The 26494-nt window shown below is 43.4% G+C and overlaps 2 protein-coding genes across 2 annotated transcripts; one reads left to right on the forward strand and one right to left on the reverse strand.

The window, feature by feature from the left end:
* Positions 1-92: 92 nt before the first annotated feature.
* On the reverse strand, positions 93-19683 carry iqgap3 (IQ motif containing GTPase activating protein 3). The gene is made up of 38 exons (XM_076280232.1): positions 19305-19683; positions 18739-18826; positions 18409-18565; positions 18065-18142; positions 17901-17977; positions 17663-17730; positions 17425-17538; positions 17045-17223; positions 16779-16860; positions 16098-16261; positions 15741-15828; positions 15296-15459; positions 14490-14650; positions 13165-13280; positions 12851-13014; positions 12654-12744; positions 12065-12232; positions 11474-11616; positions 11011-11181; positions 10368-10451; positions 10174-10245; positions 9984-10053; positions 9659-9867; positions 9253-9405; positions 8325-8488; positions 7839-8063; positions 7117-7257; positions 6819-6903; positions 6209-6441; positions 5821-5953; positions 5166-5268; positions 4766-4913; positions 4426-4513; positions 3763-3975; positions 2886-3052; positions 2317-2445; positions 2023-2131; positions 93-1740 (listed from the first exon to the last, which is right to left on the reverse strand). Exons 1-38 carry the CDS (start codon positions 19336-19338, stop codon positions 1627-1629), a joined length of 4947 nt encoding a protein of 1648 aa, XP_076136347.1. The 5' UTR covers positions 19339-19683; the 3' UTR covers positions 93-1626.
* Positions 19684-19864: 181 nt separating this feature from the next.
* Positions 19865-26435, forward strand: ttc24 (tetratricopeptide repeat domain 24). Its single transcript, XM_076281243.1, has 12 exons — positions 19865-20167; positions 20638-20892; positions 21191-21484; positions 22050-22251; positions 22940-23146; positions 23817-23945; positions 24985-25106; positions 25213-25290; positions 25432-25490; positions 25652-25743; positions 25982-26129; positions 26432-26435. The coding sequence occupies exons 2-12, from the start codon at positions 20683-20685 to the stop codon at positions 26433-26435; spliced, it is 1545 nt and encodes a 514-aa protein (XP_076137358.1). The 5' UTR covers positions 19865-20167; positions 20638-20682.
* The last annotated feature ends 59 nt before the right edge of the window (positions 26436-26494 follow it).

The raw sequence follows: 26494 nt of genomic DNA on the forward strand, positions 1-26494 counted from the left end.
TGGTAGACTGAATTGCTGGTTAGAATCTTGAGCTCTCCAGGAAGGGAAACTCCAAAAATGAGACAGGAAGCATCTTTAGTTTACTGGCTGAATCATTTAGATATTTATTACATTATAGGACATCAGGGCATGATAAACATGGATCTTTGATGGAAAAAAAAAAATAGAAATTTATGAAGGGTTTTCAAAATGCCCCATCATACCCTGAAGAGATTACATTAAAAAAAACAGTATAAAAACATATAAATGTTATGTTCCTTGAAGTATAATTTGGGTTTCCATACAGTTTTGAAGCAGAAGTACAAGGAAAAGACAACAGCTAAATCACACAGAAATGAAAGAAAAGAACATACAAATCGACATTTAAATGAGAGAGGTGTCTTGGGGAAATTGGATAGGAGAGTAAAGGATAGAAAATATGTACATAATGGCCAATGCAGGTGGTCCAGCAAAGTTGCCATTGTCAGACCACTGGAGTTTCAAAACTTTCTGCGCTGAAAATAATGTGCTTCAAAAATAGAACTGCTTATCAGCCTGGGCAAAGTCTCAAAACAATACATGCTGGAGCCTGTAATTAATGAGGAATCTAGCGTGCCACGAGCTGCAATAAAGGCAGGCTGGCCGTGGAGAAACTACCTTTCATCGGCAAAAAGACAGCATGAAAAGGCAATAGGGGGCCTCGCACAATGGGGCACATAACTCAGCCAGCCATTTGATCTGCCACTATTCTAAAAACATCTCATTCATGTACTGAACAGCAAACTTTACTAACATTTTTTGACATTCCAAGAACTGTCTATGTTACCTGTCTACACAGCTAGTTCAAGGACGGGCAATTTCTTTTAGTTGCTGAAGGCCATTTTGGCAGACAGCGGTGGGTTTGGAAGTTACCTCGGTGCCATGGTGTCTGCCTGAGTTACAAGGCCACCGTGAGTAAAATGGGAGCTGCCGGGTGACACAAGACCTCTGATTGTAAGCATAATACGAGCTGTCTGGAGTGTTCTATTTAAGTGTGCACCATAAATAATGCATGAGGTGCTGGTCAGAGCTTTAAAATGGAGGCCAAGCGAATGACGACACAATCACACTGAAAGCATCGACGCAGGCATCATATATATGATGAAATACTGTATATAAAGGGGCATTGACATTAATGTATTATAAACAAAACAAGTGGGCAGTAAAAAACAGTTACCGATTTCCCTTTCAAGTGTTAAAATCAACTTAGTAAAACGATTTCTCAGTCACAAGTTATAAATTCTCAGGAGTTGTCATAGCATACAATACAAGTGATATGAAGTGATACAATTTCTTTGCATATAAATATCCCTGTTGGCTAGGCTTATACTGATCATGGCGAGAGTGTATGTACCTGTTAAACTGGCCATCTATAATAGGCAGAGGTTGGACCAGCAAGTACAAAAGCAACTGGAGTGTTATGATAAAAAAAATAGATATGGAAGAACAAGTATAAAATATGCTCCCTACATAAGTGAATGCCTCTGCGATAGTTATAAAGTCATATTGTGCCGATATCTAAATAGGCTGTGTCGGTTATGGAGTAGTGAAACATGGTAGTGTTTGTGCAGTCATTACATCAACCAATCATGGTGACAGCACCTTGGCTCACTTCTTAAAGAACTTTTTGTTGAGTAGGAAGATGAGCAGATTGACGTTGACTTTGGCCTTGTCAAACATCTTCATCACAGCAACACCCTCATACTGCAGCTGGAGAAGATCCTGGAAAGAACCGGAAATCACAAAGAGGAATTATGCATAGAGAGATATAATGCAGATGTCCCGGCTGGACATCTACACTTCTGACCAGAACTACTGACCATATATGGGTAATAGCACAGCTGTAAAATACTTCACTGGTGTAATAAATAATTTTGGCTATATCAAATTATTTTCCACCTCATCATGAGCCTACTTCTGGAGGTTATCTACCAATTAGTCACTCCACAGACATCCATGAGCTATAAACCCAACGTCTGTACTGCACCTGTCGTTGTAGCTCACCTGATATTTCAGAGGGAAGCGTTCCATATCCACCCCCATGAAGCGTGCCTTCACCAGGAATGTGCCCCCCTCCTCGCCAGGAACAATGTCAAAGATCACGTTCTTGAACCTGAGCAGAAGAGCAATTGTCAATGCAGCCATTCATTGCACAGTTGTCTGATGCAAGTCAATAACATGTGAAGGATACAAAGAGAAGACTGAATTAAAAAATTTGGATTTAAAATGTCTGGGTAAAACTGGATGAATTGTGTGTGTGTGTGTGTGTGTGTGTGTGGTGTTTGAAACTGGTCGTACTGGGTGACGGGCAGGTCCTCGATCTCCAGCAGCACACCCTTCTCATGCAGACGCGCGGCGGTGTAGGTGAGAGCCGGCTGCTTGCTCTTCTTCCCCTTGCTGTCTGCAGCCTTCTTCCCATTCACCTTTCTGAAGGCAGAGAAAAGGAGGTGTGGTATACGAGAGAGAGAGAGAGAGAGAGAGAGAGAGAGAGAGAGAGAGAGAGAGAGAAATGATTTACTTTTTAATAGAATATGGCCATGTATGAGCACCATGTGACTGCCTATGTATCTTTTTTTTAAAAAGCAAATGAGAATTCGTAATCATATTAGCATCCCGATCCGTGTGCCAATTTGTGCATATGGTTTGGAGTTAAAAGGCTTTCAGTTGATTCATTCATCTCTCTGTGTTTTTTTCTGTGGTTGCAGCTCATCAAGGGAGAAATGCACTATTAATTGAAATTTGTCACCAATCAGCCAAGGCATTTGACATTCTGTTTTTTTTCAGCCAACTCATTTTGCAGACACAGAGAAAAACAGAACCCACACACACACACAGAGGACATTCAGCAGGCCATCATGTTGCCTTACCCGTTCTTGACGGTGAGGTTCTGCAAGCAGGTGGTGATGTACTGGCTGTAGTAGTCCACCTGCTCGCTGTGGAAGGAGCTCTTGCAGTGCAGGCTGTGCAGCGTCTGCTTCAGCTTCACCAGTTCGGCCTGGCGCCGCTGCCGGTACAGCCGCTGATGCCGGATGTCCTGCACCACAGACACAGACGTGGCTTGTTACCGGCGTCGACTCACCGCCACCGTCGACTCACCGTTTGCTTGAGCTCCAATTAAATTATGTAACGACTAATTACTATGCTATGGGAGATATCCTGCTGTAAGCCTTTTATTGGACTGATTATCTGCGTAATCTGTGCAAATGGCAAATAAACCTGAATACAGTCAATTTAACAGATCGTGGTAAAACGGGGTTGCTAAGGCAGGGCGGTTAATGCTGCAGGGCCCACACAACAAATGGTTTAAATGAGGCCCTAAAGCGGTCAAATGAATCTGAGTGAGATTCCTGAGTAGGAAATAACATTTCATAACATATGACTTGGAAGTGGAATGAGTATGCTTGTCCTTAGCAAACAGTACCTAAAGATTTGCAGATACACACAAGGTTTGTAGAAAGGTTAAGTTGAGTGGCACAATATGGAATGTTCTGGTTAAGGATGCAGTGTCATTATGATAGCTGAAATGAGTGCCTTAAGGTAATGGAAACTGTTCTATAAAAAACAGCAAGGCGACTTCACATCAACTGATACTCTTCTGATGGTGGTTGTGAAGTCACTTATTAAATGGCAGAGGTCCAACTAAATCTATTCTAATTCAACCTATTCTGTGAACCTTGGCCCTTGGAGACGCTGCTGCCCCCAACTCCTCCGAGGTTCAGCCCCAGCGTTCCTCAGTGTGCGTACCTTAGCGATGAGCTGCAGGATCTGGTTCTCAGAGTCGGGGGGCGTCAGCACGCCGAGGGCCTCCAGCCTGCGCAGGCTGCGCTGGATCTTCCTCTTCTTCTCCTCCAGGGACAGGTTGCCGTCGGCGACGAGGGACTGGTTGCGTTTCATCTTCTCAGGGGTGCGGGCGTCCCTCTGGGCCCGCCGGTGCATCATCCAGCCATGCTGCGCCTCCTGAGGACACAGGGACACAGGAGATGGAACCACGGAGCCCTCACTCCACACGAGCGGCTACACTCACACATCATCCGAGTGGCCCGTGAGGCACTTTCTTCTTCTCTTCTGTCCCTCTTGTTTTATGCTTGCACTCAATCAATACCCTGCATCTGATATGTTATCTCTCCCATTTACAACTTTAAAAAAGGTTTGCCTATCTCATATTGTACTGCGCAAATTAATTCTTTATTCACTAAATACACTATGGATGTAGTAAGAGTACAGTGTATACAGTATATTTATTCACTATAATGTATATTTTACATAATGCATATAAGTATAGTATAGCAGTTATATTCTATTCTGGTCACCTTTTCTGAAACTACAACTAAACATTTTTCTTTTCTGCGACAATCCTGTCATAATTTGCCAAGAGCAGGTCCCGCAGCGAAAAGTGACAGTCGTTACCTGGTCTTTGGAGACTGAAGCTCTCAGCACTTCACTCAGGGTTTCCCCAGGCTGGGTTCGGATCACGTCGATGATCAGCTGCTTGGTGCTGCAGAACATAAGTAGAGCACTCAACTCACACACTGTAAATAACACATCACCATCACAAAGTCCTATTCTTGCATCAGAAAAAGCAATCCTGAGAATCCTTAAAAAAAGAAAACGTTCAGATGCACTTCAGATGACCTAATCAGTAAAGTTCCTGCACCAGGAGATGGAACGAATGAGTGAAATCAGTTTCAAATAAACAGTACAAGCGGAACTTTCTGTGTGTTTAACAATCTACGGAGCGCAGTCCTACCTAAGGAGAATGCCTTTGGCATCAGGACGGTCATCCGTGCTTTTGAACACGTCGAATTTGCTGGTGAGGGTCAGGGACACCTCCAGCTTGCTGTACTGGGCCAGGGTCTGCTCCATGTTGGGATCTCCAGCGTTCACTACCCCCTCTCCTATTAACACACATACACATTTCAAGCAAGCTTTAAAACCCAACCCCATAACAAATCATTTACAAAAAAATATACAACAAAACAAATAGCAATACATTCAACTAAAAACAAACAACATTCAACTAAAAAAAAATATACAACAAAACAATTAGCAATACATTCAACTAAAAAAAACCAAAAACATTGCACTTTTGATTGATCATTCTGAAGTTAAAAGTTGAGTTGAAGTGGAGTTGAAGTGTGGGAACTGACCAATGATGGCCTGAACAGAGGGCACCTTCCCGACGTCTCTGAGCAGCTCCAGCAGAGGGTCAGAAGGGTCCTGGCACAGCGAGTCCTTGTGCTCTAGAAGCAGCTACACAAGACAACACAACAACATTGGGCACATTAACCACCAACAGTATGTTGAATTATTTATAGATCAAGCATTTATTCAAATATTTACAAAATGCTGACTGCATTGACAGCTTTTTATCCGTGTTAACAAAAACAGACCGAAAACAACATAATTAATTAGATAAAAATTCTCAAGCTGTTTGGAAGCAGTTAGCCTACTTTTTGATAGATAGTATAGTTCTTTAAACTACCATTTCCTGCAGTTAGTTCTTATCAGAGGCTACTGATCCAGAAGAAAAAAAGTGAGAAAGAAAGAAAGGTGAGACCTTGTGGGTTCTTAGCAGAGACTACTGATCCAGAAAAAAAAGGTGAGACCTTGTGGGTTCTTAGCAGAGGCTACTGATCCAGAAGAAAAGAGGTGAGACCTTGTGGGTTCTTAGCAGAGGCTACTGATCCAGAAGAAAAGGTGAGACCTTGTGGGTTCTTAGCAGAGGCTACTGATCCAGAAGAAAAGAGGTGAGACCTTGTGGGTTCTTAGCAGAGACTACTGATCCAGAAAAAAAGGTGAGACCTTGTGGGTGTTGAGGAGTTCGCTGATGGAGATGTAGATGAGTGGCTTGTTGAGGATCACCATCTCGGAGTACTCGTCGATGCTGAAGCGCTCACCCGGTTCTGGCACATCACAGGCCGCTTTCAGGTACTTCCTGTAGGCAAGAGAACAAGACCTTTTCAGTTATTCAGCAATTTCAGATATTCATCCATCCCCCCTCTCCACACATTTTAATGTTCAATATCAGCAAAAAATTCATTCAATATAAAGGATATACTTCAATATTTAGTTATCTGCTAAAATTCAGATATCAGAAGGGAATTCAAACACACACAAAAAACAACTACTAAAAACGCAGTAAACAACATGAACAGAAAAACAAACAGAAGATCAAAGCCGTAGCACTGACCTGAACTTGGCGTGAGTGGTGGTGATGTAGTCGTTCAGGGCGCGCAGATGGGAGCTGTCGCCATGGAAATGCTTGAGGGCGGCAGCCTGCTGCAACACGCGGGCGATGGAGCCAAGCGTGCGCCGCTGGTCCGGCAGCAGGGTGGAGCCTGCCGAGAACTCCACCACGTCGAAGCCGTCCGGCGCCACCACCGCTGGGTTCATGTAGCGGTAGTACACCAGGTTCCCCACAATCTGGACAAACAGGCCAACAGTCAGGGGGTTGCAGTGGAACAAAAACACCGAAAATTATATAGGAAGTCTTTTTTTATCTGCTGAAGGAACGATTTCTGATTAAGACTAAACCGTTTCAATATTTTACCAAACTCAATTTAATGCACTTCAGTGAAGTAGAAACAGGCACCCCTTTACTCTAGGTAAATAATAAAACTTAAGAGTTCCAATCAAGGTAGTATGTTGTATATGTAGTAGGTAGGTATCCAGAACAGACGTTCACATGTTGATAAGAAACGCTCACAGAAACCAGTATGATACCCAGTATGTACAAGTGTTTGTACATCTATGTACATAATTCAGTACAAAAATGCTTGATGCTAAAAACTCCTGCTAACCTTATAAAGATCCTCCTCACTGGCCTGAGGAAATTTCTCCTGCAGCGCATCCCTCAGGACTTTGGCAGTGTAGCGCAAGCCATAACTGGACAATGCAGGGGATTGGAGAAGAAAACAGAACATGTCTTGGACATTACAGACAGAGAGTGGACATGTAGAACATAAAAAAAGAATGACAGACAGGTCAGCTAACGAGAGAGTGAGAGTGTAAGTGAGAATGAGAGTGAGAGTGAGAGTGAGCATCTGAATGACTAATAATAAAGTTAGAGGTATCAGCTGGAAAGGCCTCTAAACTCACGGTAGCTTGTGCAGGTTACTGGTGATGGCGTTGAGCACGCGGTCGGTGAGGGTCTTGAGGTTGGTGATGGTGATGTCGAGGCGCTGCTGCACCTCCGGGTGCCCGAGAGCCTGCTCTGCACTCACCTCATAGGGCAGCATGCTGACCAGGAAGACAGATACAGACACAGGGTCAACCAGGTCTGCTTCAACGCCTATGGCTCAAAAGATGAACCCCCAGAAACTGCATTCATAAACAATTGCAGTGTTTCCCATACATTGACTTATTTGTGGCGGCCCACCACAATATCAACATTGACCACCACACAATGATTTTTCAGGTTGTACTGAATTGTGCTTAAAGCTAGTTAGCATCATAACCACGCTGCGCTAATTTGTTAAAAAAACTGTTGCATTCAAGTTAATTCTGCAAACCTACCACCACAAATAGAATTCAATTCTGTGGGAAACACTGAATTGCCAACTAGTGTAGAGTGAACACCTGTGACGTCATGGCTTTATGAATCTACTTTATGAAGTTATGCCACTTTAAAGCGGCATAAACATCGCCGGCAATTCGCTTGTTGCCTGAAAAGGTTGATAGCTGAATTACGGTACATGAGCATTCCATGATCTCTCGTCAACAGTCTCTTCTACGTTTGAATGGGGTTAAACAGATAACGGGAGAAAAATATTCCTAAAATTCCTCAAACTAAATGTGCTTGTCAAGTGCTTCAGACTGACCTCTTGTGGCCAGTCTGGGTCTCTGTCTGGTTGATCCAGGTCTTGTAGATCTCCACGGGGTCGGTGCGGATGCTGAGGGAGCGGTCCTGCAACACCTCCCTGATGGCTGGGCCCAGGATGTCCTGCAGGGCGTTCTGGCCGCGGGCGTGCCGGTAGAAGCTGACCAGCATCTTGATGACGGTGGGGTTTCCAGTCACCACCTCCTGAGGCTGGTCCACCTTCACCCTATGGGAAAAGAGGTTGAGAGAGAGAGAGAGAGAGATCACTAACTGAGAGGTGATTTCATGATCATAGAAGAAAGAAAGGTGATGGTTATTAATTGAAATCCATACGTGGAGTTTCCAATACCAATACATGGAAATATATGATTGAAGATGCCATTTCAAAAAGGTATTAGTATTTTCCATTTGTTGTGTTACAGTGTGTGTGTGTGTGTGTGTGTGTGTGTGTGTGTGTGTGTGTGTGTGTGTGTGTGTGGTCCCTCACTTGATCTCGTGGCGCAGGGCAGTGGTGAAGAGCTGGAGCAGGAGGTAAGCCTCTCTACAGTCCGATCCATAGTTGAAGAGCGTGAAGATGACCGCCTCCATGAAGCTGGTCGACTTGTTCTGGGGCATCAGGAAGATCAGCTGCGCCAGGTATTGGGGCTGCGTCTGCCAGGGGAGACCACACACATGGTTAGCTAGGTTTCAAATGTATTGTAAATGCATTCTGTTACACATAGGGATGTAACAGTATGAAAATTTAACCTCACGGTTATAGTGACCAAAATTATCACGGTTTTCGGTATTATCACGGTATTTCTAAAAGTGTGTTCAATATGTTCAGAAAGCACTGATAGGCCTACACAAGCTGAAATAGTTTCAAAAAGTGTCCTGTTCACTCTTTTCTTCATGTTTAAGCTATGTGCTTATAGCTTAACTTACCCTACCATAACTTGCAGTTTGCTATTTCTGTTATTTGGATCCAATGAGTGAGACCAAAGTAAGTGTTCTAAATAAAACTTTAGGCTACTGTATTCATCTGACAACGTGAGTGGAATGGATTTAATGTATTTATGGATTTTAAAGACGCAGAGTGGCTACATGATACAGTGCACATTTTGTGGTGAAAATGTTCCGCCTTTTAAAATCCGGGGTAGCCTAATCCGAATCGTAGTTAAAACCATCAATTCAACAGAATCAGCAGGGTACCAGTTTTATTTCATTGTACCAGGCCTACTGTATGTCAAAAGCAGGCTCGGATGTAGCTGGGAAGGATTAAACACACTGTTTCCACACCGCGGTAATCAACCGTGATAATCATATTTGAAAAGAAAACGGTAATTGTTATCGTCAACATTTTTATCGCGGTTTACCATTATACCGGTAATCGTTACATCCCTAGTTACACAGCTTAGAGAAGCCCAGGAGCTCACCTGGAGCAGGTAGAAGAGGTGCTGGTAGGCCTCCAGCTTCTCCCTGTTTTCTTTGCTCAGAGACTTCAGGCCCTTGTGCTTGTTGAGGTCCATCATGTCTGCCAGCTGCTCTTTGTTCTTCTTGGTCAGCTTCTTGCAGTGGGACACCACCTCCTGTTCTCATGTAAACCACCTTAGTTCAGATCTGCTCTTAGCTAATATGTAATACTACAAAACAAAATATTCACCAGAATACCATTGCAGGAATAATTTGAGCTTAATTTATCCAGTACGTAAAACTGTAAGTAAAATGAAGTAAACCACCTTAGATCAGAAAAAAATACTTGATGCTGTGTGCCTATGAGCATCTAAAGCTACAAAAAAAACCTTCACATGTGTACCATTGAAAACCCCAGGAGCTTCTCACCTGCAGGGTGACCCTATTGCGGACAAGCAGGCCGATCTTCAGGTCCATGATGTCCAGGTCGGTCTCCAGCTGCTGGTTGGAGCGGATGGTGCGCACCACCTCCTCCCGCTGGCGCAGCAGCTCCCCCTCCTGGCGGATGTCGTTATCGCCCAGCTCCAGCAAGTGGGCAAACTTGCGCACCACAGACAAGGGAGGGGTGGTGGAGTGGACTAAAAATGAGATGAGACAACAAGATAGTATAAATAATAACAGTAAGATGTGGCTTAAAACAGGAACTAACTAAGACTAAGTAACTAACACAATGGTTTAGTGACTTGTGACATACCCAGCATCCTGTACTCCTCACGAGCCTTGTTGGCTCTGACGAAGGCCTGGATCCTTATGATGGCACCAACCTGAAGAGTTGAGAAAACATTTAAAGATAGATATTTAAATCTGTAATAAATTACAGATTCCTTGTTCAAATTAAATATTATGACAAAATTATTATTGTTAAACTCATCTGTGTGACTTACATGTCTCCTAAAATACCTCACCCGGGCCAGATACTTCCTGCGGGCCAGCCACATTTTTACAGTGGCTTGGATCTGAAGACCAGGAAGTGACATTAAAACAAGTTAAAAAAAAAAAAAAAAAAACTAAATCAGTTAACAAACTACGATTTAGATATAATAATAATTCAGAAAATGAATCGTTCAGAAGCCCTCACCTTGACAATAGCCCTCCAGTTGCGGTAGAGATACTGCAGCCTCTCTTTATAGGCCCTCTGCTGAAGGAACCTCCTCCAGTGAGACTAAGAACACAGTCAATATATTTATCAATACATAAACAAACAGCACTATAGAATAGCTGTAAAAGGCCTGGTATAGTGCCGCAGCGTGAGACGAGAATTGCGTTACCAATGCGGCATGGAGGGGGTGTCGTGTGCCACACAACAATTGTGACCGCGCATCAATGACGCACGTCTTTGACGTGCACAAATGTCTACGGAGGAGTATACCACTTCCTTAACGCTGTCTCTATCGCTAATAGTTGATTCCATGTTGTTGGGTGCCTGGCAGCTGAACTATTCAATCCTGCGTTGGATTTTTGAACATCCTGGTTATCACCTTAGAACAACTCCTCACTAATGATTGTGCCAACAACAAAGTTACATCAAATGTGTAGCATCCAACAGTTTGGCCCATATCATTGCCCATATTACAGAAATCCAAGGAAACTGTTAAACATATGTGAACTGGAGCATTCACTCAGTAGGCTCGCTGATGAATGCAGTGCCCACCCCTGTATAAGAACCTGAATGTAGACCCTTCCGTGGTGTAAGGGCCAGTTCCCCATCACTGGACGCTTACCTGGATAGTGACGATGGCAGGCAAGTGGGTGTTGAGGAAGTGGAGGCGCTCTGCCAGCTTCCTCCTGACCAGGAAGCCTCGGACTCGAGCCTGCAGCGCCACCACCAGGTGACTGCTGGCCTTCCACTGTGCTTCCCTACTGTGGGCTGAGGTCACACTGTTCAGAATGGCCTGCAGGGGGCAGTAGTGTCACAGTTAGCCATGGAGTGTGGTGCTCAATGTCAACAGCACCATGATGCAAGTTTACATCTAAGCTAATAAATGAATGTCATTCAGGACACTGAAACTGAAGATAAATACATAAAGCCAAACAAACAAACAAACAAACAAACAAATGCACATCAATATCATCGTTATCCGTCTCCCTAGGCCCATCACCTAAAAGACACTACTGTTTCATTAAAGGTCCTAATAATAGCTCTGTGGAACTGGATCCCGTGCCTAGCAGCAGTGACTGAGTTACCTGGATCTCCTCGTGGGCCAGGAACATGCTGTTGTGCACGAAACCCTGTGGCCTGTCCCAGGTGCCCTCCAGCTTCTGCAGGTGGAAGTAATAGGAGCTGCCATCCTGGATCTTGGTCCGAATCCAAGGGCTTCGGTTATCACCTGAACAGACACACACAGATACACGATCAGTAACCTCTGTCTCAAGGACTCATTCTCTGCAACTCAACACTTACAGAATGACTGACATCAGCTAAATTATGGCATGGCATTCATGGCATGGTTCATGGCATTAACCTGGGAGGGGGAATGACTACAGTGGAAAGGTCATGGTTAAACATACTTGCTAACAATATAGTTCAAGTAAATGATGACATGCATTATTGTAATGCGGTTTAGTAATGCTTCAATCTTCATCTAGTCTTTCTATAATGATAACCATTAAATAATAAAAACAGATTACCGGTAATTCTGATAAATTGAGAGACTCTAGAGTAATTTTCCTGAAACATTCCACCCGTTGCCATTTCATCTCTGTGTAGCAGGGGGATTATCCACAAAAAAGGGCACAGACACTCTTGTTGTAAAAGAAGAGGAGATGGGCTCTAACCTCCGACGGCTTTGGCACGGAGCAGGGCTGTGAGCTCGGTCTGGTAGGCAGCGGCACATTGGTCCAGCATGCTCCTCAGAGACACCTCAGGTAGCCGGAGCACCCGCAGCGTCTGGGCCGGTTTGCCTTCCTTCACTGCCTGGTTGACCGCTGCCAGGCCCAGGCACACTGGCAGAGCAGAGGGGAGCATTAACACTGAGGGGTACCACACAGAATCAGCTGATACTATCACAGGGTTGGATGGGGGCAATTCTACACAAAACTGTCCATAACGCCAACTAAATACCATTGCATTGTGTTGGCGTTATGGATGTGACAGTTTTGCGCGGAATTGCCCATGGCAAGCGAAAGCAAACTTCAGTGGTACAACTGCACAGTAACAGTTGTTTGACTGATTTGATTGAAAATGTACAATAAATAATATTTAAAAGGCTTTCAGTTTGCACTCGTGTACAGCAAAACACCTATGTGTAAATAAACAGTTAAGTTTAACTTTTGATCAGACCCAGTGTCTGAATTAATGAAGAGTAAAATGAGGCATGCATACAGTATGTGTGCATGTGTTCGCATGTGTACAGAGCAGACTCACTTTTTAGAGCTCTGTTAGAGTCCTGATTGGCCAGACGCACCCCATCCTGGATGTCAGCCAACCATAGCTCAGCAGCAGGGTCTCTGCTCAGCTGTAATAGGTCAACAGTTGTTTTCAAAACAACTCCCCACAGCTGTTAAAACAGCTGGACAAATGTGAAACTTGTGTAGTGTGTGTTGTTAATGTAAATACCACACCTCTGCCTTGCGCTTCTTGGCTTTGGTCAGAACATCATGATAGCGCCTGGCAGTCCCTGCCTGCACTTCTTCCAGACCACTAGAGGGCAGCAAGAGTGCAGCCAAAGTCTTCTGTGGGTCGCTGCGGCACAGGGCCTGGTTAATGATGCCGATGGTCAGGATCTCTGTTGCCAGAAGGAAAAAGAAATAAGTGCATTAGTGCCTCATACTAAATCACAGTAAAGGTTGCATTTTGCTTGAGTAGTTATTATTCTCTGCAACTGAACTTTAGATCTGGTCTGGGACACTAATCTCCCCTAGTCTGGGACACTCACGGTCATGTTCCTCCTGGGCGGCATTATTGACGGCGTTGAGGCCACCCTGCAGGTCATTCCACGTCAGCAGAGTCCTGCCGGATTTCTTCTTCAAGTCACATAGCTCTTCGAAATACCTGGAAGGCAATGAGCATTAAGCCGTCGCCCCAACGCGCACACTGCAGCTCACTCAAGTAAACAAATCAATTTCACCACTGAGTGACTGAACCCAAAGTGGTGGTGTGCAGAGTAGATGAAAAAAAGCACTATCTGCAAACCAAAGTCAGGCTTCTTTTTCTTCTTCTATAAACATTAAGCAGAAGTAAAAGACAGAGCACAGATGCTTGGAATACACGTTGTGAATACTTAAGCATTCCATGAGAAGTACTGATAAATGATGAGGACCTTCATTTTGCCATAGTATTTTCTCTTTGTTTAGCCTAAGGCTACATTTTGACTATTCTGCATAAAAGTTCACTCTGTTTTTGGCACATTGCCCAACAAGCCTGTAAGGCATGACAAGCTGAATAACGTGCATTGCTGCACAGGGCTGGGAGTAGGGTTGCAAAATTCCGGGAATTTTCAAAGTTGGAAACTTTCCATGGGAATTAACGGGAATATATGGGAATTAACAGGAATAAACGGGAATTAATGGGAATAAACTGGGAATTTTAATATGGCAAGTTAGTCTATAACAGGGAACTTAAATGTAGTGGACAAAACCCCATCTTGCAGTCTAATATTAGTTAAAACAACCTGATTTAATGCAATTTCAGTCAAATTTCTACCCTGCACATATGTCAATCACATGCACACAGCAATCGGCATAGGCTGCTAGACAAACCTAAAGGAAACCTATGGTGCGTTTATATGCATGGGGAAAAATGTTCCAACCAATCAGATTTTGTTGTTGAGTGGTGTGGTGTATCTTGGACAGTTCAGTGTTGCTAGTTTAGCACACTAGTAAACCATAGGCAGAGAATTGGATTCCCGCTAGCATGCTAGCTAGCTTTGTATGCTAAGCTAAGCGAAAATACGAACATACAAATCATATTGCTTATTACGAAACAAAATGTTAATGTTTGTATATGAAACAGTTTGTATGAATTACCCAAAATTCCCAGTTAATTCCCGTAAATTCCCATTAATTCCCATAATTTCCTTTAATTCCATGAAAGTTTCCAATTTGGAATATTTCCAAAAAACCCCAGCTTAACTTCCCATGGTAAGTTTCCGGAAATTTACCAGAAATTTTCCGCCCCTTTGCAACCCTAGCTGGGAGTATGCGAGACAGATCTTGCATGACGACATGACTGATGATAAACCCTCTTGTCCTGTGGCCTCACCTCTGGATCAGGCTGTCATCGATGTCTGCCAGACCAGCTGCAGAGCTGACCAGAGTGGCACAAAAGGCCCCCATGTCACGGGCCTCCAAGGCTTGGTTGACGAGAGCCACAGCCGAGAGCATCTCCACGGCCACAAACAGCTCCTCCTGCTGCAGCTCAGCCTGGCCAGCAAAAACAGCAAAACATTGATTATATGACAAATGATGGTGACTGTGTACTATTCATTGAATGTTGGTGAAAAACACACACACACACACACACACACACAGAGTATAAAATTATAACTAAATGTACAGTGTGAGCATAGTTTATAACAGTTCATTGGATTGGTATACACAGGAAATGACATTACGCACACGTAAGTAATCCAATATGGATGGAAATATTATGGATAGGAAGGTAGCTAAGAGTTTCTGATCACTAGAATTCTGAATAAGAAAACTTAAAAAGGTGTGAACTCAAGTCACACTATATTTCAAGTGACTAAGCCAGGGGTGGGCAAACTGCGGCCCGCGGGCCGGATCCGGCCCACCCACTTTCACTCTCCTTAGAGAATGTTTACAATGTCAACGTCAAAACATCATGTTAAATAGAGATGATAGGCCTACTCTTAGTTATCTCCTTTGCAGCAGATCTAACGTGAACATTATGCGATCCATTTAATTGTAGTTGTTGTGCGGCCCGCCGGCCAATTTTTGAAAACCCAATGTGGCCCTTGAGCCAAAAAGTTCCCACCCCTGGACTAAGCACTATCATTCATACTTATGAATGCAAGTAAATGAATATGCATGGTACTAAATGTCAACCTCAGGGCATTGTTCTTGAAGAGGGGCCAGCTCTCGTTGGTACAGGTCAGCAGCAAAAGGGTAGACATCTGGCAGCTGGGCATCAGGATCCATCAGAGCACGCACAGTTTGACGGGCGTCCCTTCGCCGCAGGGCCTCATTGATTTTCACAATAGCCTTTTGCACTGCATGAATACATACACAAACATCATTTTCAAACACTGTACGTATACGTTAACCTCAACAGGTGCTAATGCTAATGTACTGAACGCATGTGCTCATACAGTACATACTTATTGCAAAACATGTTTATGCACTGCCAGGTACAAGCACACAGGTTGTACAGGTCGGTACAAAGGGAAATAACATGAGACTGCTTGACATTTCACAGCAGTTTGTGAAATCAAATCACTACAACTGAATAGACTGAATGTTCTCTGTGCTGAGACGGAGGTGTGAAACTGACCTGTTTGGGAGCGCTGGGCTTCTTCGTTAGCCACCGTGATCCCCTCCTGCAGTTCGTCACGGTCCAGCGGCTCAACAGAGCCTATGTCCTACACGACCAAACACGAGATACAGGACACCAACCAAAGGGTCACAGGCGACCAACTCTGACATGTGACTTATCTAGCATTACGTGTTGTACAAATGGGACCATTTATATTTCATACAGCAAATTTGGACATTGTTTGGTTCAGCACTTTTCTATTGTGTAAAACATGAGTAATATATGAATTAATAATTCATAATAATAACAATCAACAACAATCTAATCAAACAAACAGGGTTTTTACAGCATCACAGGTAACTCAAGCGCCCTCACCAGAGCCTTCTGCTCACGGTCGCTGACCAGTTGCTCCAGGTACCAGGGGCTGTTGTCTCGGAGCAGGGCCCTGAGGCCCAGGCACGGGGCCTGCAGAGCGGACAGGAGGACCAGGGAGTCGGCACACTCCAGAGCCTCGTCCACATGCTCCACCGCCGCACGCACTGCAAGGCATTCACACCAGTACACTTCAGCACATTTAAAGCTCACATCACTCGGGATCCCTCTGGACCTTCTAGATCTCTTGCTTCTGCTTGGTCAGACATATTCAGCTAAACAAACTGTAAAACCTACTATGCTATCGGTCCACATGACAAAGAAATGCACTTTTACATTTATTCCCTGATTCCCAGATGCTTTAATCTGAGCCAACTTCAGAAACCTTGTTATGCAATTTGAACTGAATAATCATCTCTGAACACCAGTGACCTTGATTGACATTAACAGGTTGTCTTGAAAGTGTCATCCCATGCTGGGCAACGCTACTGGGTATAGTGCTTAGACACATTCCCACTAATATGCAGCAAAATGTTTTCTGAAGAACTTCAAATCTTCACACAACAAATTGTTATGATCATCCAGTCAGAACACATGAAACTGGTTATGTGGTTGCCCAGCAACATTCAGTTGCTCATTAAGTTGCTCAACGGCATTCCAGGTATTGTTGTCGATCATACACACCATTCACTCTGTTTATGTTGTCCTGGATTTCACCTTGGGTGAGATACTCCTCGTAAATGTCCTTTTCATGCGATCCATTGATCTAAAACAAAATTGATGCATCCATGTCATCCATGTTGCCAGATGTAAAGTGTTATGAATGGAGATCAAGTTCAAATAGTAATTCACAAACTATACAGAAAATCTAGTGAGTCTAAGGGACTTGCTATTACTCCAATCTGTATGTCTAGGAGAGGTGACATCTAGTGTGCAACATCCTGGCTTACCTTGACATAGGCCTGAGCAGCCTTCTCTGAGCGAGCCTGTCGCAGAATCTCCTGGTAGATGGCCATCAGCTGCTCTTGGAGGTTGGTCAGTATGGCGTTGGGGTTCATCAGAGCCTGAGCAGTTTCCTCCACACAGCCTCGCTCCACAGCCTCGTTAATGGCAATCACAGCAGCGTGCACTGGACACGAGAGAGAGAGAGAGAGAGAGAGAGAGAGAAAGAGAGAGAGATTATATTAGAGTATGACAAAGGAAATCCAAATTCAATATTGGACTGTGTCAAAGTTAGTTTAGTTTCCTCAACCTTTTACCATTTTGTTTACTTTTCCACAATGTCAAGTCACCAAATCTGTGCCTTAAATTGTATTTTAATTGGCCATACCAGCAGCCTCATCCACAGATAACTCATTGGCCAGTATTCCACCAATCTTGCTGAAAGCTGGCATCTGAATGCCGTATTTGTCCAGTTCCTTTTTCATGTTGTTAATCTCCTCCTCTGTGAACAAACCCAATAATGTGATAAGATATTGTTGGGAAACTTCCAGAGTTGATAACAATGTTGACCTTCAGGTGATGATGTATCCATTCACAAGAACTAATTACAGAGGGAAATGTTATACCTGTGAACTTGACCTTGCCATAAAGGTCATGGATCTGAGGAGCCAGACCCAAACGGAAAAGGTAGAGGCTGGAGAAAGAATGAGTTGGAATTTAGAGGACCATCTAAAGTATCAACGTATAACTATCAGACATGACCGATACCAAAACCTGAGGTCTTCTATCATACATTCTGTACTCCACTGAGTAGCGTGCACTCTCACTGTCCATTTACACAACAAAGCGCAGGAGTTTACCTACCTGAGGGCATGAATACAATAAACAACTCGGGGCATGTTCTTCTTATCATAGATATCTGTGGTCTCTGGGTGGAACATCTGAAGGAGAGGCAATAAACTGGATGTTAAACATTTACATTTAAAACATGCTGAAGAAAAACACATTTAGTTTGGATACTTATGTACCGATGGTAGTCCAACTTCCACCATCGCATTGCGCCAGAAATTGATGTTGTCTGTATGACGGAACTGCAGCCCAGTTGCCTAATAGATAGATAGATAGATAGATAGATAGATAGATAGAGATACTTTATTGATCCCCAGGGGAAATTCAAGAGGAGAATCCAACATGCAACATTTAGAAATTGGTTATCCAAGGGTTATCACAAACTCGGGTGTTTGACATACATGAAATCACATGCATGGTACTACTAAGGTGTGACTGTATACGGCTCCTGAATTGTTCAATGTTTTCAGTAGATTATGGGGGGGGGAAAGTGCATTAGAACTTTATCTTCCTTTTAGCCAACCTTGTATCGTGCCTGGTCCAGGTCATAGATTTTCTTCACAGGTACTACTTTTGGGGCAAAACAGTTCCCCAGCTTTGCCAGTAGTACTCCATTCCTGAGCCCCTCCTCAAGCTCAGTGGGAGCAGGAAGTTCTTCATTGAGGCAAGCCTCCATCCACCTATTATAGATCAAACAAGAACAATCAACACTTAACTCATGAATGGCAGTTTACCTAAATCCAAAGGAGGAGATTAAACCCTTGGAGACTAATCTCAGAGACAGATAAGAGACAGATAAAAAACAAGCAGTACTGGCTTCCTCTTTCAGTTTCTGTTGGACGTTTCAACAAACCTCTTTGCTTCCTCCAACCGGCACAAATACTGGTATGCCACATTTTGAATTCGCTGCTCGTCCATCTCCTCTGCTGTCAATCGTTCATCTGTGTAATACAACAATTGAATCAAATAACGATGCAATTTAAAATGTATGTTATCTACCCATAATAGATTATACTCATATATTGTACCCATATAAATCACGTTGAGCTGCATTCTGTGTATGAAAGGTTCTATACAAATCAAGAGTATTATTATATTATAAAATAGCTATTTTGGACGCTATAAAGCATGAAAGCAGGGACATTGGCAAGTAGTCTCGTAGTAAGTGACGTCAGTCAGCTAACGCAAGGACTACCAAAGTCAGTTCATGAACACCCAAGTTATGTTGATGCTGAGCATGTAACAGTTATTGCTGTGCAAATAACTTGATTTGTTTAGCTTGAAGTAATACCCACGTTAGTTGTGTACATTGTCAGACAGCAGTGGCTTGTCAGGTAACGCTAATGTGTCCCATTACTGACTACGATAACGTTAGTCAACGTGAAAATGATGTCATATTTGACTAACGTCGTTACTTACAGCCTGAACGTGTTTGTCCACAAGATTCACCCATTTTCGCTTCGATACGGCGTCTCCAGAAACACAAAGTTGTATAACGCTGGCCTAATACAATGTATTTGGCAAGCAACCGAAGTTTGCTGGCGATATTAACGTTAACGTTACCTAGCTAGCTAGCACTATGCTAGCAACAGAATGTCAGTTTAGTTCTAGCAACAGCTTGATGTCACAAAATTGCGTTAAATTTGAAAACTTTCAAATATCGGTAGCTATCTTGGTAAACGCACGTTATCCCCGGCTGTGATACAAGTAAAGTAATTTTGCACACTTCTAACGTTATTCCCGGAGGATAGCGTTGTCCCTAGTCTGGTTTGTCTGCGATTTTCCAAAGTCTGCTTGCTGTGGTGGCTGGGCTGTTTATCTTCCTTGAAGTTTGAAAATCCCGCTGGCATATCATTGGCTAGGAAAAGGCGCCTCCTCATTGGCTCATGGATTTGACAGATGACTTTGTGGTTGTTGAAGTGAATATCTGGAATATCTACAGTTTCTGCTTCATATTTGTGTCACGCGTTAAATAATTGCAATGCATACTACTTATTTAAATGTCAGACATTATTCAGTTCCATCCTACACATTTCAGTAGCTTCTACCCCGTCACGTTAACGTTACTGTGGCAACGGAGGTAAACTCAACGTGGTTTGCTTCCTTCCTTGGTTCGCTATCGAAGCTAACTGAAACATGGCTGTTGTGGTAGATAAAGTAACTATCTGCGTACCCAACGTTAAGGAAAGGACTACAGCTTGATATTTTTAAGTAGCTTGATGGATTAGAAACAACACCTGTCAATGGAACATCCGTGAATTTCTGTGCTTTGTGGAAAAAGGGTAAGTGTGGCAGCGATAAATACTGTTCACCCCATATAACCCGAAACATTGGATACAACAATGACAGCAGGCAAATGGCTGTGAGGTAACGTTATCCAACAAACTAAAAGTAAGATTAATGTAAGGTCATTGAGTTGACATTTGGTCTAATCATACAAAGTTTCAGAGGTTAACCTCCTCGAGGTTTCTTGTGTCGTGAGTTTTCAAATGAACAAGGGCTTAGACAAATTCATACCCAGTCTCCACTGTTACATTAGACTGCACTAGTGATTAATGTTTAAATAGTGTAGTGAATCCTTGCAGAGAGGGAGGCAGTTACCTCATCATTCTCAGTTGGCTCTATCCAATATATCCAGGTGGTCTTCAAGCACTAGTATAATGTGCATAGGTTCTTCAAAATTACTTTTAAGAATAATTGTTAATACCGGTATGTCCTAAATGATTAACTGTAACCCTGTGTCTATCTTCAGCTTTTCCACCATGCTCTCATGTAGAGTCTTTGTGATCTATTCTCCATGGCTTCTGGTGGCTCTTCACCCCGTGAGGGCCGCAAAAGAAAAAAGAAGAGCGATGGTAGCTTGAGAGGTAAAAGTGGGACCACAGATGAGTCACAGGCTCAGGCAGACATCGATAAGTTAACATCAGCAGGACACAGTGCACTGAAACAAGGCGACTGTCTCGAAGCCCTTAACTGCTTCAAGAAGGCATACAAAGCAGCAGTAGAGGTACAGAACAGCATCATCATTTTATATTTTGCAGAAATATATATCAGAATAACAGAAATAATCTTCAACATTTCCACATTGTTGTTATAGTCAAGTTTGAAAATTTATTTGATTCTTATATAAGACCCCAGAAGATTATTTGAGCTTAGCTTAGACACATTCAAAATATAAAGTGAGCATCGAATCTTACAGTAATCTATTCATGGAAATATATTTTAGTGCAGCCTTGATGAATTTGCTAATTTGTCTCTTGTGCTTCACATCAAACCCAACATTTCATGCCTTACACCCTCTTCAGATCAAGGAAACAAAAGTACATCGAGCATGTGCCTTTAACCTGGGTGCTGCTTATGTGGAGGCTGGCAAGCCTCAAAAAGGCCTCGACTTCCTGAGGAAAGCCCAGCCAGGTGAGAAGAGGGAGCGAGTGGCAGACCTGCAGTACAACCTGGGTGTGGCCCACGAGGCGTTGGAGGATCAGGCCCAGGCGGCAGGACACTATCTCCAGGCTGCGCAGCTCTATCGCTCCCAGGGAGATGGAAGCAGCGAGGGGGACACCTGCATGAAGCTGGCCCGCTGCCACATCCGCATGAAGGTCATTCATCTTGTGCTTGCCTACACTTGCTCCAGGGCAGCTCTAGTCTCATTTATCTAGATTTACAACATACACTTCTTTCTCTGAGATATATTACATGTAAAGGCTTTGGAAAAGAGTGTAGTGGAGCTTTACATTTAGGGAAATTGTTGAAAGATATAAATGTATAAGGAACATTTATTCACAGCACAGCTTTTCAGTCATCATTGCAAGTGCATAGATGCCATTGGTACACATACCCCTAAAATATTCCAGCAATGTTCTCGGCTGAATTCTACAGTAGAATTTCAGAATAATTTTATTGATTTGCTTCTCACTGTCAGTTTACCCTATTTAACATTTGAGAATATTTTAAATTGAGGAACAGGGATCGAAGTGATACATGAAACTAACTTTGACAGTAATTATCAAGCAGTGTCATCTAAATTCATTAACATTCTCACTAGGTCATTTCTGGAGTGCTTGCGCTTCTTCATACTTGAGCCCATCACCCTTGCCTTACTGGTGCCCTGTTCTCGCTGCTGAGCTGCACAGACTCTCATCTGACCGCCCCTCTGTCCCCCAGGACTGTAGTCAGGCCGCTGAGGTGTTCCAGAGGGCCGCAGAGAGCTACCGGGTGGCGGGCCACCTGGACTCCGCAGCCCTGGCCCTGAAGCAGGCAAGCACCCACATGCTCCAGAGTGAGAGTTTCTCATCTGAGGACGTCATCGGCGCGCTGTCTCAATGCCTGGAGCTCAGCGTGAGCCTCACAGACCAACACTCACTCGGTGAGGCACCTCCAAGCTGAGCAAAATGAGCTGAATTCACATGTGTGTTATGTGGAATAGATGGGCTAATGTTGGGTGTACATTTTGTACTTATTGTATATTTTCATATTTAAAATCATTGCACTCTTAAAAAGCATAGTTATTCTCTATATTTTTCTATAGCTGCTAGCTAGCTCTTAGTTCTCACATTCTCCAAAAGCCTCTAACCTGAATCTGTCAGTGTGTATTTCACACTGACTTTTTTATATGGATCAATGATGCTTGGCATAAGTCCTAATAATATTTTCCTGACTTATCCACCTTTCCTAAAGCTGAACATTTATTGTCAAGTCAGGGTTTCCTTTAATCAATGGAGCTAGAAAATAAATTACCCTGTAATCTGCAGAGAGCATAATATTTAGATAAGGCAACTCAGCATTTAGCTGTATCTTTCCATCCATTATATATTTGCCAAAGGGATGTGCTTACTGAATTCATAATCATTACATGTACCTCCAGTTCATAATATGGGATGATTAAAAATAATAATAATATGGTACTGTTAAGTAAATGCTCTGAATATTGATTAGGACTCAGTGAAATAGCTTTGACAACTACATTTTTCATGAGGTCTTTTGTGTTCTTTACACAGTGTTGTCAGTGTTGTGTATGGTCATGTCTGGCTTGGTGTCTGCTTTCTGAACCACAGGTAAGCTATACAATGAGCTTGGCCTGAGCTTCTCCCAGCTGAAGCTGTTTGGGGAGGCAGCTGAGTGCTATGAGCAGGCCCTGCCTCTGGTACGGTCCAAACCACGCAGGCTCGCCGTGGTACTGCAGAACCTGGGTGCGGTCCACAACACTCTGGGTCAGTACCAACAAGCATTGGACTTCCACAGAGAGGCAGCAGCCTTGCATGGTAAGTCACACACACAAGTCTACTACTATATGGGTTTGAGTAACATTAACATGTGACCGCTTCAAAAGCTGATGCTAAAAACTGCAGTAAATGGCAGTGGCTCTGTATATTGGTGTTTATATGTATTTTTCTAATAATCAGCCCCTTGTTTCCTGATGGTGCTGCAAGGTAGCTGGCTCCAACCTCTGTGTCAGTAATGAAATTCCCTGTAGATGTCAGTGATTTGTCTGGTGGGCAGTTTGTTTTAATGTAAATGTTGAGTGTAGACATAGTCGTTCCCCAGGGATGAACAGAAGCAGCTTACCACAGCACTTTTGTGAAATCTGCTGCTACAGTTAGCATTACTGCAGAGAATGCTGTGGGCTCACCTTTGTAGTGCTATCAGTAGTTAGTCTTGGGAGATTTTACTTTAGCACGTATTTATATTATATATTATATTATGCTGTAGTGGTTTTATCTTTTCAAATTCCTTAAAAACATTAAACACACAGTTGAATGTTTGCATGTTTTTGTCTGTTATATATAGCTATATAGATATAGCTACAGAATGCAATGTTTACAGAAATACTGTTACCTTCAAAATGTGTGTATTTTAACTGACTGAGTTTTGAAATACCCAGTGTATACCCAGGAGTTGAGTAGATGAGAGAGCTTTTGTGTTCCTCTCCAGGGTCCCAGGGTAGCCGTCGGGCTCAGGGCCGCTGCTTCAGTAACCTGGCCTTCGCTCTCACTCAGCTGGGGGAGCTGGAGGAGGCTGGCGAGAACTACCTTCACGCTCTGCAGGCCTTCAAAGACACAGGTATGGGGGTCACGCGTGAGGTGGTTTCTAATTAACAGCAGGGGAGCTGATGCTATCTGGATTAGCCTGGTCTTCAAAAGCCGATCCAAATAAGAACACATTAACTGATGCTTAGCTAAAATGTATCAGAATTTGAATTAATTTGGTCATGTTATGCTGGGAATAGACCTCCAGATTTTAAGCCAGATTTTGAAAGGATGGAACGTCCATGACAATCATGGGACATGTGAAGGAGTCACCGGTAGTCGCGGTGGTCAGTTGCAGCAGGAATCATATGTGTGTTTGGTGACAGATTTGAATCCTTTGCGATTCTTTCCATTTTTGACTCAATCGAGATTCAATCAAACATGTTTGATGTTATCTTGACTGGTCCTGAGCCTGGTCTGAGGTCAATCAAATTTGATTCAAACTTTTAAGCGTAGCGCTCTAGAATCTTTGCTCATAACTAACTCACAATCATTCCAGACTCCGTCTCTAGGTTTGGCCTACTTGCTCTCGATCTTATCAGGTGCGACTGAAAAGTCGTGAGGTCTGTTCCCAACTTTAGTTTTATTTTTGGTTCATACTAGTATAGTAGATATAGTATTTTCCTTGTTGGTGTCTAGGGATGTAACTATAGGCTCAACTCAGGATTCGGTATGAGTCACAATGCAATTTTCTCAATATTTTCATTCATAAACACAGGGAAGCCAAACTGCTGACTTAAGCTGGACGGTGCACCGGCTGCACCCATTTCAAGATGTTCTCGTTCTGTCTGAACCGACCAACAATTGAATAGGCCTACATACTGACGTCTGACATCAAACAAGTGAAATCAAAAGCAGATTACACCCTATTCTGTTTAAAAATTGCATCTTGATTCATTTTTATCTCCATCGGTTGCAATCTTCACACATGTGTATTGATTTTTAACCGATTCACAGTGCATCGTTACCTCCCTACTGGAGTCACAACTGGCTCCAGAGGCAAGAGGTAAAGTGACTAAATGGGCAGTAAACCTATCAGCAGATCATTGTCTTCCTCCTGTTCTTCTCCCCAGAGGACTACATGGGGCAGTGGCAGGCTTGTGAAGGTTTGGGGGAAATACGACTTCAGCTCAGAGACCCTGACAAAGCCACGCTATACTACAAACAAGCCCTGGGCATGTTATCCAAGTGTAAGGTGAGAACCAATACCTTGTTTCAGTCACATATTTATTATTTTAATATCCTATTTTGGTGATATTCTGCAAGATCTGGAATTTGGAAAAACTGCCTGTGGCTTGCAGGATTCTGATGGCTCAGTGCAGGAGCGGCTGGTCAATAAACTGAGCGAAGCCCTGCAGCTCCGACTCGCCTTACAACAGGTGAGCCCCCTCAGCCTTCCTCATGTTCTGCTGCATGATATCCTTTCCCTGCCTGTACATTCCAATTTACGTGTACCTGTGATGTCCTGGCTGCCTCATTCAGTTTCATCATCATCATTCACTTGCTATTGTGCCCCTTAGAGGGGTCCTTTTCCAAGGCGAGCCAATCAGAATCGCAGTTTCCACAGCCAACCTCGAAGGTAACAAACAGTACCATATCCAGGGTTAAAATGATGATGCTTTTCATAAACAAAATGGGTCATCTTTCTTGGTCCTCTACATAGACGTTATGTAATGGGGGGGGTCGTTAAATCTATATGGCTGTCTCAAAGTGGCTCAGCATGTTGGTTTGTCACTGCAGACTGACTGATATGAATGGAGGGGAGCCTTTTCAGAGCCATCCACTCAGAAAAAAACAATTGAACGACCACAAAGTAGAGAATGGATTTCTGGGTAAGGATCAATCACAGTGTGAGTCATTTTTTATTTCTGAAGTATTCTGGTCAAGCACCTGTTTGAATCTGGATGTGCGCGTTCTTTTTTGTATTTTAAGGATCAATCACAGCCTTCTGATAAACCTTAGAGAGGTTCATCATCAAGTGTCCAGAACAGACATAACATGCAAAACCTCTGGCTGTATTTCAGTGGTGTAGGAGGGTTGTGAGAGTGGTTGCATGTTTCTATCCCCCAGTGGGAGCTGCAGCCTCGTCTTTGGGGTCAGGTGGAGAGCAGCGGCCCCATGGAGAGACAGTGATGCCGCACACACAGTCAAACTCACGTCCTGAACCACCTCACACACAGCCGCCAGACCACCTGTCTGTGCTTCCAGAGACCAACAGGCAAGGACACACCAGCAGACACACACACACACACACACACACACACACACAAATGTGTGCAGTGCACATACATATATGCTAGTGTGTTTACATGGAGACACACATACTGATGATTATACAGTCAGTCTTCTTCACTCTTAGTGCAAAAACATCTATATAATAATATTTGTTCTTCAATGCTAGTTGTTGATTGCTGATATTGTAATCTTTCAAGATTTATAAGCCTGATATACAAACACCATCCTATGTGGTGACTCACATCTCTGCGTCACCTCATGCTATCTTCCCTCCCACTTAACTAGCTAACATTTACAGGGCGTCGTCCCCTCAGTCTGCTCTGACACAGATAAGAGGAATGATGGCCC

Source organism: Alosa pseudoharengus, unplaced genomic scaffold, assembly GCF_046254945.1.
Source record: "Alosa pseudoharengus isolate Yale_2024_CS ecotype anadromous, Long Island Sound unplaced genomic scaffold, YU_APseudo_1.1 YU_APseudo_1.1_scf_12, whole genome shotgun sequence".
Classification (NCBI taxonomy): domain Eukaryota; kingdom Metazoa; phylum Chordata; class Actinopteri; order Clupeiformes; family Clupeidae; genus Alosa; species Alosa pseudoharengus.